This window comes from Hylobates moloch, unplaced genomic scaffold, assembly GCF_009828535.3.
Source record: "Hylobates moloch isolate HMO894 unplaced genomic scaffold, HMol_V3 SCAFFOLD_5, whole genome shotgun sequence".
NCBI classification, from domain to species: Eukaryota; Metazoa; Chordata; class Mammalia; order Primates; family Hylobatidae; genus Hylobates; species Hylobates moloch.
The window spans coordinates 148,198,588-148,213,926 of NW_026652280.1; the positions used below are offsets into that span (position 1 = coordinate 148,198,588).

The 15,339-nt window shown below is 38.4% G+C and overlaps 1 protein-coding gene and 1 pseudogene across 4 annotated transcripts in view; both read right to left on the minus strand.

Annotated features, from left to right (window-relative positions):
• MIGA1 (mitoguardin 1) overlaps positions 1-15,339 on the minus strand; it is a 97,494-nt gene that overhangs the window by 21,906 nt on the left and 60,249 nt on the right. For all 4 annotated transcript variants that reach the window (XM_032155533.2, XM_032155532.2, XM_058439646.1 and 1 more), the window contains one exon: positions 12,199-12,299. In XM_032155533.2, coding sequence (XP_032011424.1) covers positions 12,199-12,299 — 101 coding nt within the window. The remainder of the gene's footprint in view (positions 1-12,198; positions 12,300-15,339) is intronic.
• Positions 6,215-8,649, minus strand: LOC116469863 (nuclear speckle splicing regulatory protein 1-like; annotated as a pseudogene).

Genomic DNA, 15,339 nt, shown 5'->3' on the forward strand with positions numbered 1-15,339 from the left:
ATATACCCAACCAAGGAGTCCAAAGACCTCTACAAGGAAAACTACAAAACACTGCTGAAAGAAATCAGAGATGACCCAAACAAATGGCAACACATCCCATGCTCATGGATGGGTAGAATCTATATTGTGAAAATGACCATACTGCCAAAAGCAATCTACAAATTCAATGTAATCCCCATCAGAATACCATATCATTCTTCAAAGAATTAGAAACAACAATTCTAAAATTCATATGGAACCAAAAAAGAGCCTGCATAGCCAAAGCAAGACTAAGCAAAAAGAATTCTGGAGGCATCACACGACCTGATTTCAAACTATACTATAAGGCCACAGTCATCAAAACAGCATGGTACTGGTATAAAAATGGGCACATAGACCAAAGGAACAGAAGAGAGAACACATAAATAAACCCAAATAGTTTAGCCAACTGATCTTTGGCAAAACAAACAAAAACATAAAATGGGGAAAGGACACCCTTTTCAACAAATGGTGCTGGGATAATTGGCTAGCCACATGTAGGAGAATGAAACTAGATCCTTATCTCTCATCTTATACAAAAATCAACTCAAGATGGATTAAGGACTTAAGACCTGAAACTACAAAAATTCTAGAAGATAACATTGGAAAAACCCTCTACACATTGGCTTAGGCAAGGATTTCATGACCAAGAACCCAAAAGCAAATGCAATAAAAACAAAGAAATAGCTAGGACCTAATTAAATGAAAGAGCTTTTGCATGGCAAAAGGAACAGTTGACAGAGTAAGTAGATAACCTACAGAGTGGGAGAAAATTTTCACAATCTCTGCATCTGACAAAGGACTAATATCCAGAATCTACGATGAACTCAAACAAATCAGAAAAAAAAAGTCCCATCAAAAAGTAGGCTAAGGACATGAATAGACAATTCTCAAAAGAAGATATGCAAATGGCCAACACACATGTGAAAAAAATGCTCAGCATCACTAATGATCAGGGAAATGCAAATCAAAACCACAGTGTAATACCTACTTTACTCCTGCAAGAATGGCCATAATCAAAAAATCAAAAAATCAAAAAACAGTAGATGTTGGTGTGGATGTGGTGATCAGGGAACACTTCTAAACTGCTGGTGGGAATGTAAACTAGTACAGCCACTATGGAAAAAAGTGTGGAGATTCCTTAAAGAACTAAAAGTAGAACTACCATTTGATCCAGCAAGCCCACGACTGGGTATCTACCCAGAGGAAAAGAAGTCATCATTCGAAAAAGATACTTGCACATGCATGTTTATAGCAACACAGTTCACAATTGCAAAACTGTGAATCAAAATTGTAGAACCAACCCAAATGCCCATCAATCAACAAGTGGATAAAGAAACTGTGGTATGTATAGATGAAGGAATACTCTGCAGCCATAAAAAGGAATGAATTAACAGCATCTGCAGTGACCTGGAGGAGATTGGAGACTATTATTCTAAGTGAAGTAACTCAGGAATGGAAAACCAAACATCATATGTTCTCACTGATAAGTGGGAGCTAAACTATGAGGACGCAAAGGCATAAGATTGATACAGTGGACTTTGGGGACTTGAGAGGAAGAGTGGGAGGGGGGTGAGGGATAAAAGACTACAAATATGGTGCAGTATGTACTGCTCAGGTGATAGGTGTACCAAAGTCTCACAAATCACCACTAAAGAACTTATGTAACCAAATACTACCTGTACCCCAATAACTTAATGGAAAAATAAAATAAGAGATAATCCTGGTGCCTCCATATTCTGGGAAAATAACTTTATCTCCAACTTTCATGCTAACTGGTTGAATCTCTCCACTCTTTCCTTTAGAGCCTGATCCAACAGCAACAGCTATTACTGTTGCTTGCAATACTTTTCCTTGAGATTTTTCTGGAAGCATGATGCCTCCTTTGTGTGTGTGTGTTGTTTGTTTGTTTTTGGGTTTTTGTTTGTTTCTGTTTTTTGTTTTTGTCAGGTCAGCCAGACAGTAGTGCAGTGGCACAATCATGGCTCACTGCAGCCTCGACTTCCTAGGCTCAAGTGATCCTCCCGCCCATTTTAAAATTTTTCATAGAGACGAGTGTTCATTATGTTGGCCAGGCTGGTATCTAACTCCTGGACTTAAGTGATCCTCTTGCCTCGGCCTCCCAAAGTGCTGGGATTACAGTCATGAGCCACAGTGCCCAGCCGTAATGCCTCCTTTGATTGTAGTTTCTGCAGCACACCTTTCAACCAATACTTGGTCAGGGTGGAAGAAACTTCCAAATGCTTGTCCTGCCATGACTCCTGACACTACAGCTTGTACTCTGCTCTCACACCCAAAACATTTTTTTATTAAAAAGGAAGAGAGCAAATTTAAAAATCCAGAAAGCTCACTGCTCTTATGGAGATTCAGTCATTTTACTTGATTCAATGTTCTCTGAATTTTTGCAAGTCTTTCATCCATTTTCAGAATTCTGAAAATTTTGTTTTTGACATTTTTTGTTTTGTGGAGACTTTTGAATGTCTACGCTATAATTCTAGAAGTAACTCTCAAGGCTTTGGTTTTGGTATTTCACATGCAGCCAGTGCTGTGCTAATGCTTTCACTTGATTTATTTAATCCTTACAAAAGCTCATAAAGTAAGTACTATTATTCACATTTTGCCGGGTGCAGTGGTTCATTCCTGTAATCCCAGCACTTTGGGAGGCCAAGGCAGGTGGATCACTTGAGGTCAGGAGTTGGAGACCAGCCTGGCCAACATGGCGAAGCCCCGCCTCTACTAAAAACTCAAAAATTAGCCAGGTGTGGTGGCGCATGCCTATAATCCCAGCTACTTGGGAGGCTGAGGCAGGAGAATCACTTGAACCTAGGAGGTGGAGGTTGCAGTGAGCCAAGATCGTACCACTGCACTCCAGCTTGGGAGACAGAGTGAGATTCTCTCTCCCAAATGAATAAATAAATAATCCACATTTTACAGATGAAGAAACAGAGATTAAATTAGCAGGAACTTACCCAGAATCCCACAACTAAATGATAAAATTTAAACCCAGGCACATTATTCCAGAACTTAAGCACCAAATTATACCCTTCCTATCAGCCTTATCCAAAGAGCCAAGAGATAAGAAATTTCAGCATCAGCAATATTTATGATATATAAATATGTCCATTAGGCCAGATGCAAAAAAAAAAGTATGAAGAGATGACAGTATCTCACAGTATATATTCTCTACTTTAAGTAACATTTCCCCTCATATTTTAAGGAATATATGTTATGCTAAAGGGCAAAGTCTTCTTGAGGCTAAGAAAACTAAACAGCTTTTTAAAAATAACTTAGAATGAAAATTCTTTAGATATTAAACAGTTTTAAATTTTTGTACCACTGTCAAAACAAATAGGACCCACATACACGTACTATTAGTATTCTCTATTCTCTATTAGAGAAAAATCCTAAGAAGTAAACTGGGGGTCAGGTGTGGTGGCTCACACCTGTAATCCCAGCACTTTGGGAGGTTGATGTGGGCAGATCACTTGAGGTCAGAAGCTCGAGACCAGCCTGGCCATGATGGCGAAACCCCACCTCTACTAAAAATACAAAAATTAGCCAGGTATGGTGGCACATGCCTGTAATCCTAGCTACTTGGGAGGCTGAGGCAGAAGAATTGCTTGAACCTGGGAGGTAGAGGTTGCAAGGTTGCAGTGAGCTGAGATCACATGACTACACTCCAACCTGGGTGATCGATTAAGACTCTGTCTCAAAAAAAAAAAACAAGAAAGAAAGAAAGAAAACTAAACTGGGCTCCAATTAAACCCTCTACATGAAATAATTTCTAACAATAATAAGAAGACAATCCAACAATGGGAGATTCCAGAGTTGAGTCTTGAATTATTGATCTATCTTGCTTATTTGTTGGTTTGGTTGAAGTAATCATTTAAAGAAGCCTCCTAAAATAGGACTGCAGCTGTGAGAACACATCATGTTGAAGATTTGATACTAGCTAACATTACTGACTCTTCAGAGACAATGCCAGCTCAGAAACATTTATTTAAATCATTAATCTTAAACTTTTTTAAGCAAAAAGAAACTCATTAAAACATTGGTTGAAATTCTCATTTCAGAATACATCACATAGGAAGAATTTTTCAACAAAATTCCCAAACATATTTTAAAAGGTTTTAGAAAAAAATTAACATTTAAATAGAGCTGAGAAGTTATTTCAGAAGCAGCAGTCAATAATGCAGTTAATTTCAGCTATGGAACATGCAATTTACTATTAAAAGGGGGTCTTTTTTTTTACTAGCTGAAATTTCCTATATATTTTGAAATTATTCTTCTCCCAAAAGGCTACATTTTAAAAACTCATTTTAATATTTTCAAAAAGAAAAGTAATACTGTATTTGTTTACACCAAATCATCATCCTACCTTTTGTTATTTCCCATATTTCACAGGTACCATAAATATGACCATAAAAGAAATCAAACAAGGCCTGGCATCGTGGCTCATGCCTGTAATCCTAGCACTTTGGGAGGCCGAGGTGGGTGGATCATCTGAGGGTCAGGAGTTCAAGACCAACCTGGCCAATATGGCAAAACCCCATCTCTACTAAAAATACAGAAATTAGCTGGGTGTGGTGGCAGGTGCCTGCAATCCCAGCTGAGGGAGGCTGAGGCAGGAGAATCACTTGAACACAGGAGGTGGAGGTTGCAGTGGGCCAAGATCATGCCATTGCACTCCAGCCTGGGCGACAAGAGCAAAACTCCATCTCAAAAAAAAAGAAATCAAACAAGTCAACAACAACAGCAACAATAACAACACAAAAATAGATAATTCCCACATATGAAGCAACCAGTGAAAACTGTGTTTGGGGATTAGCTAAAGATTTCAAACATCCTAAATTACTTCTCCTGGGCCCCATGAGGTACAAGATGGACCGAGCCTTATCCTCCTTGGCATGTAATGACTTTGCTAAATTTGAAGTAATGTTTTTTAAAAGACTTAATCCAGACCAGGTCCTCTGAATGACCATGAATGAAATGTCTGAGGTTTCAAGATTATTACAAGAAGGGACATGAAATAGGCTAAGTTCTATTTTAATGTGGACCATTTTATACATGTTTACATTTTCCTTTCAAATCAATCACCTAAAATTAAAAATAAGACTTAAAGAAAGCAGGCTTTTACCAATCTGTATCCCTTAATAGACAATAGGAACTTAAAACAGCCACCCTTCAATGATTCTCTCACCCTGGTTACTCACATCCCATCCCACATTGAATAGGGCTAACCTGTGTAACCAACAGTGTAACCAACAGCACATTGTGGAAATGACAGAATGAGATTTCTGAGGATAGGTCAAAACAGTCACCACTTCCACCTTGCCCTCTCTTGGGTACTCCCTCTGCAGGAAGCCAGGTGCCATGCTGTAAAGATACTCAAATAGTCCTATAGAAAAGTCGATGTGGTGAGAAACTTAGGTCTTCTGTTAATGGATAGCACCAACTTTCCATTCATAGGAGTGAGTTATCTTGGGAACAGATCTTTCAGCCCCAGTCAAGCCTACTTTTTTTTTTTTTTTTTTTTTTGAGAGAGAGTCTCACTCTGTTGCCCAGGCTGGATGGAGTACAATGGCACAATCTTGGCTCACTGCAACCTCTGCTTCCCAGGTTCAAGCAATTCTCCTGCCTTAGCCTACTGAGTAGCTGGGATTACAGGCGTGTGCCACCATATTGGCTAATTTTTGTATTTTTAGTAGAGACTGGGTTTCACCATGTTGGCCAGGCTGGTCTAGAACTCCTGACCTCAGGTGATCGCCCATCTCGGTCTCTCAAAGTGCTGGGATTACAGGCGTGAGCACCACGGATGGCCATGCCTTCATACGTTCATAGAAGAAAAATTTTAAATGATAGATGTAGCCCTCTCTCCCTTTTCAGGTTATAATTATCCTAAATATTCATCTTTGTCGCTTTGTATATTACTATTGGTGTATTTTTTAAGCATATCACTATTTTTTATTTTCATTTAAGCCAACTATGCTGTAAGCTATTTAGACAAGATGTATGATTCACATTTTACACTTTAATACAAATTTCAGAACGTAAAGTATATTTTCTATTGTTCAAATCCATATTTTATCTGAAACACAATATTTATAAAACAAACAGCTCGTGCAACAAAACCAACGTTATTAGAAGAGTTAAATTATTTATTTAAAAAAAGGTGTTTTTAGAGACACGGTCCCGCTCTGTTGCCCAGGTTGGAGTGCAGTGGTATGATCATAGCTCACTGTAACATCAAATTCCTAGGCTCAAGTGATCTTCTTGCCTCAGCCTCTCGAACAGCTGGGACTACAGGCATGCACCACCACGCCAGGCTTTTTGTTTTTTAAATAGAGACAAGGTCTCATTATCTTGCAGAGGCTGGTCTTGAATGCCTGGCCTCAAGTGATCCTTCTGCTTCGGCCTCCCAAAATGTTGGTATTACAGGCATGAGCTACCACATCTGGCCAAAATTATTTTTTAATGGTTGTAGTGGAGCCAATTTTCCTCATTATGTACCTACAGGGAATTAGCACACTCTTATGGTTCTGGAATACAACAAAGAATGTGGCATTGATAAGTACATACTATATATAAATTCAGCCAAACATCCACATCCAAACATCCAAGATGTAAGACTGACTTTTGATTTTAATCTAAAATTTTGAAAATAAATTTAAAAATGCCCTCCAAACTACTGGTAACACACTCCTTTATGGTTTTACGCAGCAGGTTCCAGGAATTACAGTTTTCCGTGCTTCCTTAACTCTTTCTCTTGGGGTAGCCATCAATCATCTTGTTTCTCAATATAGCTCTTTGCATTAACCTGCACCATCTGCCTGGCCAAGTACCTGTCTCTAGCTGACATTACAGTTTCTTCATTGTTCCTCTTTGCAAACTTGCTCACTGCCTCAGGTGGTCTCCCTTGTTTTTTTACCCTTCTCTTGCCTTTCTGTGAGTCTGTGTTTTGCTCCCAGTGATGATTCAGAATTAGAGCGTTTCTCCTGGTTTCTTTCTTTGTCCTTTGTCATGTTTCTCATTTTGTTGGATCTTTCTCGGTCAAGAAATTTATCCTTTCCCCTAGAACTTGGGCTGCTTTCCTTTCTGAAGATTTCTTTCTGAAAATTGAACACTTACTTCTTGTTTTTCTGTATCTCTGTATTTATCATTATTTTCATATCTTTCCTTCCTTTCATATGCTCTTCCTTTGCTTTGCTTTTCTCTTCCTTCTCTCCTTTCTCACTGTGTCAGTTTGATCATTTTGTTGTCTCTCTTTCTTGTTCTCTTTGGGAATATTTCTCCCCATCTTTCTCCCTTTTCCACACTCTGTCACTTCTTTCTCTTGGGTCCATCACCCTTTGTTTATCTTCCTGTTCATGCCTCTTCCAATGGGAATCTCTATGACTGGCCTCCTGTGCCTATGAGAATCCCTTTCTTTCCAGTAATCACGGTCAGTGTAATGGCTCTCCTCGTCTCTGGATTGCTTCTGTTGGTGCTGATCTTCCCTTTTCTCGTGTCCTCTCGACGTTCGTGATCCTTTCGTGTGGTGTCTGGCACTGTGCCCTCTTTCTTCACTAGGTGACTGAGAGTGGTTTTGATTACTGTGGTGCTTGGGGGTCATTCTCAGGAGTCTCTATGACCTTTTCCCTTCTGCAGTTCACTCTAGTTTCTTCTATTTCATCATCCTCGCTGCTCTTAGCATCAAAGTCACTGTCTGCATCTGGGTTTTCCTCTACTTTCACATCAGTTTGAAGAATGCATTTCTCTTGTGGCATTCTGTTTTTTGAACTTACTTCATCAGAGTAGCCCCTTGATTTCTCTTCCTTTATATCAGATCTGGCTTCACAAAAGCTACATTTAGGTACTTCCTCTTCACCAACTGCTTGATTTAATAAGTGCCTATAAAATCCACTGAGATCTTTCTGCTTGGTTACATCCAAACATGCTTCCAGCACAGCAGCCCTCTTTTCTCTTTCTTCTTCAGCTCTCTCTTGCAGTTTTTTCTTATATGCAGATGTCACAAATGCCTCTTTATCATTAAACTCTCCCTTTTCCATTTCTCATTCTCTCTGTATTTCCTTTTCCATTTCTCATTCTCTCTGTATTTTCTTTTCCATTCTTTTTTCCTGTTCCTTTTTGCTGATCTCAACTGCTTTTAGCAAGTTGTGAATATACTTGGGCTTTCGGTCTTTCCCCAAAAGCAATTTTGGATTGTTTTCCTCCTTTTTTTTTTCTGCATTTCATCATAAATACTGTCATATTCATACACAGTAGAATCTTCTGCAAGGGCCTTCTGGATTCCAGTTTGGTCTGTTTCATGGCCTGCTTCTTAGCAGCTTCTCTCTGAAGGCTTTCACTCATGGAGGTCTCACCATCATCAGAATCATTCCCAAACACTGATGGTTTTTGCAAAACAGGATGCAACTGCTGTGTTTTCTTTGGCAAAATAAGCCCATACTGCCTGCCCAGAATCACCATCTTGCTCCTGTATCCACTGAACGTGGCCCTATTATTGGTGTAGTTTTTGGATTGCTATAAATAAGTGTTGTCAAATCAGAGGTGGATATAGCAAAAGCTTTCCAAGGTTCCAGTTAGAGTACAAGTAGAGGTACCTAAATTTTTATTTTATTTTATTTATTTTATTATTTATTTTATTTTATTTTATTTTATTTATTTTTTGAGACAGTCTCACTGTTGCCCAGGCTGGAGTGCAGTGGCGCAATCTGGGCTCATTGCAAGCTCCGCCTCCCGGGTTCACGCCATTCTCCTGTCTCAGCCTCCCGAGTAGCAGGGACTACAGGTGCCCACCACCACGCCCGGCTAATTTTTTGTATTTTTAGTAGAGGAGGGGTTTCACTGTGTTAGCCAGGATGGTCTCGATCTCCTGACCTTGTGATCCGCCTGCCTCGGCCTCCCAAAGTGCTGGGATTACAGGTATGAGCCAGTGCACCCGGCCGAGGTATCTGAATTATAAAAAATAAAATTTTCAGCTGGACACAGTGGCTCACACCTATAATCCCAGCACTTTGGGAAGCTGACGTGGGAGGATTGCTTGAGCTCAGGAGTTTGAGACCAGCCTGGGCAACATGACAAGACCCCAACTCTATTTAAAAAAATTTTTTTAAATAAAATTTTCTTTTTAAAGAGAAGCCTATGATTTCTCTATTAAACACATATACACAATTGCAGAGTGGTAATTCTATAAAAAATGGAATCTACAGCTAAAAACTGCTCTCTGCAATATTAGTTTCTACCTATTAAATGACAATATCTTTAACAGATGGAAGGATTAGGAGTAAAATGTGACGGTATCCTAACATCAAAAAGACTTTCTGAACTTGAAAGAAAACATTGTGCTAAGTGAAAGAAAGCCAAATACAACATATCACATGGTATGATTCCACTTATAAGAAATGTCCAGAATAAGGCAAATTCATAGAGTCAGAAGGTATTGGGTGCCAAGGGCTGGGGGGTAAAGGGAGATGGAGAGTGACTGCTATTGGGTAGGGGTTTGTGTTTAGGGTGATAAAAATGTTCTGAAATTAGAAAGTAGTGCTGGCTGCACAACTATATAAACATACTATAAACCACTGAACTCTGTATTTTAAAAGGGCGAATTTTATGGCATGTGAATCACTGTCAAGAAAGCTGTATTTAAAAAAAAAAAAAAAAAGCTTTTCATCTGTGGTTCCAAACCAATGTTTGGCAAAGCTTATACAGGAAAATCTTGTTAATCACTTTCACAAATGATTGATCTAGCTTATAGAAAAACCTATACCAGAAATTGTTTTAATCTAACTAGGCAAGAAACCTTTCTGGTAATCCTGAAAAGGTTTTCGAATGATCAAAAACTGTTTAACTTCCCAAACGGTTCTGATTCTATTAACTTAGTAACTCTTCATTAAAACAATTTTCCCCAATTTAACATTAACTGCTTGGCATATAGTTAAAAATAATTTAACAAACATTTCTTATAAAATAATTTATCTTGGAACATTCACATTCTGAGACCATACATTTATACCATGGAAGCATTCTTAGGGTATTTCTTGAATAGTAAGTCCTTTTTGTGTATATTCATGCATTTTGTTTTCCACAAGTATTTAATAATTTTTATTAAACCTTATTAAACAATAAAGTGAGTACAATGAACACTTGGCAAAATATTTTTTAAAGCTGCATATTAGAAAAAAACTTTAGAGCAATTAGGCATATTGTTCTTCACAATGGAAAAAAGTGCAAAGTGAATAGCAATTTTTCTCCTTACAAACCACCTAGGACATAGCATCTACCGAATAGAAAGACAAATATGTATATAATGAACGGTAAAAGGAAGAGGAAACAGCTTTCCCATAGAACAAGTAAATATATTCTGTCTATTGCAAACTTGTAAGTGGAAAAAATTTTTTAATGTAAACAATTAGGAGATGATACTGTAAGTGATGGCTGAAATATACACACATACAAAAACCTTGAGAGAATAAAAGATATTATGAATCAGTACTGCTTTTAAAAAGGCAGATCCAAAGTTTAAGGTACAGGTATTGGAATATCTAAAGCTTCCAAACTAGAGATAAAAGTCACACATCAGTTATGGATGTGTAATACTACTTTTGTGCATGTGTGTGTGAGACAGTCTCGCTCTGTTGACCAGGCTGGACTGCAGTGGTGTGATCTTGGCACACTGTAACCTCCACCTCCCAGGTTTAAGCGATTCTTGTGCCTCAGCCTCCTGAGTATCTGTGATTACAGGCATGCACCATCATGCCCGGCTAATTTTTGAATTTTTAGTAGGGATGGGGTTTCACCATGTTGACCAGGCTGGTCTCAACCTCCTGACTTCAGGTGATCTGCCCGCCTCAGCCTCCCAAAGTTCTGGGATAACAGTAAAGCCATTGTGCCTGGCCAGAGGCATAATACTATTTCTATGAAAAAAGAGCACCTAAAATTATTATATCCAAAATCTACTGTAAAAATGCAAATATTCTGATAAAATTGGCCACAGGTAATTTTTAAAGCTGTTTTAAGTACAAAAATAAAAACAAAAAGATGACCTCTTTTCAAGCAGTCTCTTTCGGTAAAAAATTTAAATCTCAGTGAAAAATAAATTATCCACAGATTTATAATTCAGTAATCACTACTGTTTATTTATAGTTAGCCTTTTTTCCTCTGCCTATATACTTATATATCACACACGTTTGTTTCCTTTTTACAAAATTATAATCATACAATCTATATAAAACTTTACATACTAATCTTTCCACTTAACATATGTTCCCATGTCATTAAAATTATTGGAAACATGTTTATAGCTCTATAACATTTCTAATTACAGATGTGTCATAATTTGGCATTAGATTATTTTCAGTTTTTCATTGTTACTAAAACACCACAGTGAATGTGTGTATGTGTGTGTGTGTGTGTGTGTGTGTGTGTATACATATATATCTATATCTATCTATATATAGAGAGAGAGATTTTTTTTTTTTTTTTTTTGAGACAGGGTCTTGTTCTGTCACCCAGGCTGGAATGCAGTGACACAATCATGGCCCACTGCAGTCTTGACCTCTTGGGCTTACGGGATCCTCCCACCTCAGCCTCCTGAATAACCAGAACTATAGGCTACTCACTACCACATCTGGTTAATTTTTTAAATTTTTTATAGGGACAAGGTCTCACTATGTTGCTCAGGCTGGTCTCAAACTCCAGAGCTCAAGCAATCCTTCCACCTCAGCCTCCTAAAGTACTGGGAATACAGGCGTAAGCCACTGCACCTGGCCAACAGTGAATATTTTTATATATATAATCTTTGAATCTGATCACCTTCTTAGAACAAAAATCTAAAAGTATGATTTCTGAACTAAAGAAATTGAACATCTTTAAGACTCTTGATATAAGTGGAAAAATTACTTTCCATTAACATACTAATTTCTATGCCTCACCCATAATCTACAGTATATGAAAGTGCCCATCTGAACCATGTGTTCACAGGTCCATCTCCTTAAAGAGAGTGTAAGCTCCTGTAGGAGCTTATTTTCATGTTAGATTTATTCATTTTTGTATCCTGGCACCTACCACACGGGACATGCTAAATAAATAGTGACCGAACTGAATTACAGTATGATGACAAGACTGCTGTTTCCATGAAAAAAGAAACAGAAACTGTCATTAGGAGCACACATGTCCTACCTCAGCTGCAGAAGCAAAGGAATCCGTGGATGCGATGCTCAAGGTGTCTCGCAGGCCAAAGTCATCCACATTACCCTTCATGGTGATATCTGTATCTTTATCTTAAAAGTAAAAGGTGAGAAGTTCAGAAAGCGGTATTCCACATCATTGTGGTATTTCACATTCCACAGTTTGATTTTGATTTTTTCCCCCAGTCTTTATTTAGACTACTAATGTCAAAAGGAAAACAGTAAGTACCATTGATTAACTGAATCTGAAACTCTGTCAAGTAGGGGAGACAGTGTTACAAAGCAAATATTCATTTTTAATTTAAAAAGGAATTAAGCTTAATTTTTGATTAAAAGGGCTTTTTAGTACATAATAACCAGAGTTGGATTATCTACTATACACGGTAAAGTCAGCATATATCACAGCTAGTTTGAAACACAGCAATTTATTTGCAAGTGGTCTTGCCCAAATTAGAAGAACTTGTAGGTTCATTTAAATCAACTATATTATTAACATAAAATATCCGGCCTGTCACTTGTGATAAGCTGATCAATTAAAACAATTCACGGCCGGGTGCGGTGGCTCACACCTGTAATCCCAGCACTCTGGGAGGCTGAGGCAGGCAGATCACCTGAGGTCAGGAGTTCGAGACCAGCCTGGCCAACATGGCAAAACCCCGTCTCTAATAAAAAAATACAAAAATTAGCCAAGTGCGCACCTGTAGTTCCAACTACTTGGGAGGCTGAGGCACGAGAATCGCTTGAACCCGGGAGATGGAGGTTGCAGTAAGGCAAGATCACACCACTGCACTCCAGCCAGGGGGACAGATCAAGACTCCGTCTCAAAAACAACAACAACAGCAACAAAGAAACAATTCAAGAAGATATTTGTGACTTTTTCAGGCTTTAATGAGACCTACTTTAAAAACTGAATGGTCAAAAACAATCAGACCTAGGTCCTTGATGTTTACTCTGCTTACCTGAGGGTCAAATATAAATGCCCCCAAAATTTTAAAAGGTTGAAAAAGTTCAAATTCTTTGGAAATGGTTAATCTCACCCTATCAAGACAGGCTGTTAGCAATACTTGTCATTCGGAATGTGGGTATGAATATCCTCACGTACTATTATCAGGAATCTAATTGTTAATATTAAATTTTCAAACAAATACTTTCCTGCTTACATATGTGACTATAATGGAGAAAAGTGATAAACTTCAAATGTATCATAAGTATGAAAGAGCAAAGAATAAAACATACATAGATTTTTCTTATTTTGATTCTGAATCTGCTGAATTTGTCAGACACTATCTTCTTTAAAATGAAACCAGCTGGCTGAGGTGGCTCATGCCTGTAATCATCCCAGTGCTTTGGGAGGCTGAGGCAGGAGGATCACTTGAGTCCAGGAGTTTTGAGACCAGCCTGGGAAACACAGTGAGACCTCATTAAAAAAAAAAAAAAAAAAAAGCCAGGTGTTGTGGCACATGCTCAGGAGGCTGAGGCAGAAAAACTGCTTGACTCCAGGAGTTCGAGGCTGCAGTGAGCTACGACTGCACCACTGCACTCCAGCCTGGATGTCAGAGTGAGACCTTGTCAAAAAAAAAAAAACAGGAAAGAAAGAGAGAGAGAGAGGGAGAGAAAGAAACAAAGAAAGAAAAGAAAAGAAAGAAAGCAGAAGTCTCCTTGGCTTTGATTCATCCAAATTTTCATTTCACAATTTTTCCAAAATTAAAATTTATTACCTCTACTAGAAATCTGTCAAATTCTGTTTAAAACCCTAAGTACCAAAAATCACAACTTGTGACTCTACCCAGGAAGTATGGGTTTTTTTTTTTTTTATTCAAAGCATCGACCTGGCTTCAATTAAATGTTTAAATCAAAAGTTGTACAACCAATTATATTCCAAGCTCTAAGAGAGAATAAGCCACAATTGGTACAAGGTTCATTCCTATTAAGTACCAAAAATAACCATACATGTAACATATTTTTTTCCTACTTTATGTTTGGTGACATCAGACTTTACATTTTAAGTATTTACCTTCCAAGTTTAAATTATAATTGTTTTCAGATGACGTTTACATCAATCCTTTTAAAGTACCTAAAACTTTTCATCCTAAAAATCTTTCTACTACTAAATGACTACTAATGGGATAAAATCTGAGGTTAAATTATTCCATTATAAAAATATTTTAGAAATGTACATTTTTCCATTAAGCTAGAGAATAGAACAACATAATTGTTTCACACTTATAAATAGCTATCAAACTGGTATTTTTGGACACTCAATTATCCAGAAAAACTCCCATAATTCTCTTTTCAGTGCATATTAAGGCTTTTTAAACACAAAGACACACACACTGAGCTTTTATACAAAACTTAATCCTCGGCTGGGCGCGGTGGCTCACGCTTGTAATCCCAGCACTTTGGGAGGCCGAGGCAGGCGGATCACGAGGTCAGGAGATCGAGACCACAGTGAAACCCCGTCTCTACTAAAAAAATACAAAAAAATTAGCCGGGCGTGGTGGCGGGCGCCTGTAGTCCCAGCCACTCGGAGAGGCTGAGGCAGGAGAATGGCATGAACCCGGGAGGCGGAGCTTGCAGTGAGCCGAGATCGCGCCACTGCACTCCAGGCTGGGTGACAGAGCAAGACTCCGTCTCAAAAAAAAAAAACAAAAAAAAAAAACTTAATCCTCGTGTACAACCTTCAAAGCGTTATCTTAATTATTTTCCATTCTCAGTATTTCACAAAAAGAAATCACAGTTTCACAATTTTCATTATGTCATGGCATTATCAGAGTGGGATTAAATTTTATTTTATTTTATTTTATTATTTATTTATTTTGAGACAGAATTTTGCTCTTGTTGCCTAGGCTGGAGTGCAATGGCGCAACCTTGGCTCACCACAACCTTGACCTTCCGAATTCAAGCGATTCTCCTGCCTCAGCCTCCCGAGTAGCTGAGATGACAGGCATGCGCCACCACGCCCGGCTAATTTTGTATTTTTAGTAGAGACGGGGTTTCTCCATGTTGGTCAGGCTGGTCTCCAACTCCCAAACTCAGGTGACCCGCCCGCCTCGGCCTCCTAAAGTACTGGAATTACAGGTGTGAGAGCCACTGCACCTGGCCGAGAGTGGGATTAAATTTACAAGTCAATTAA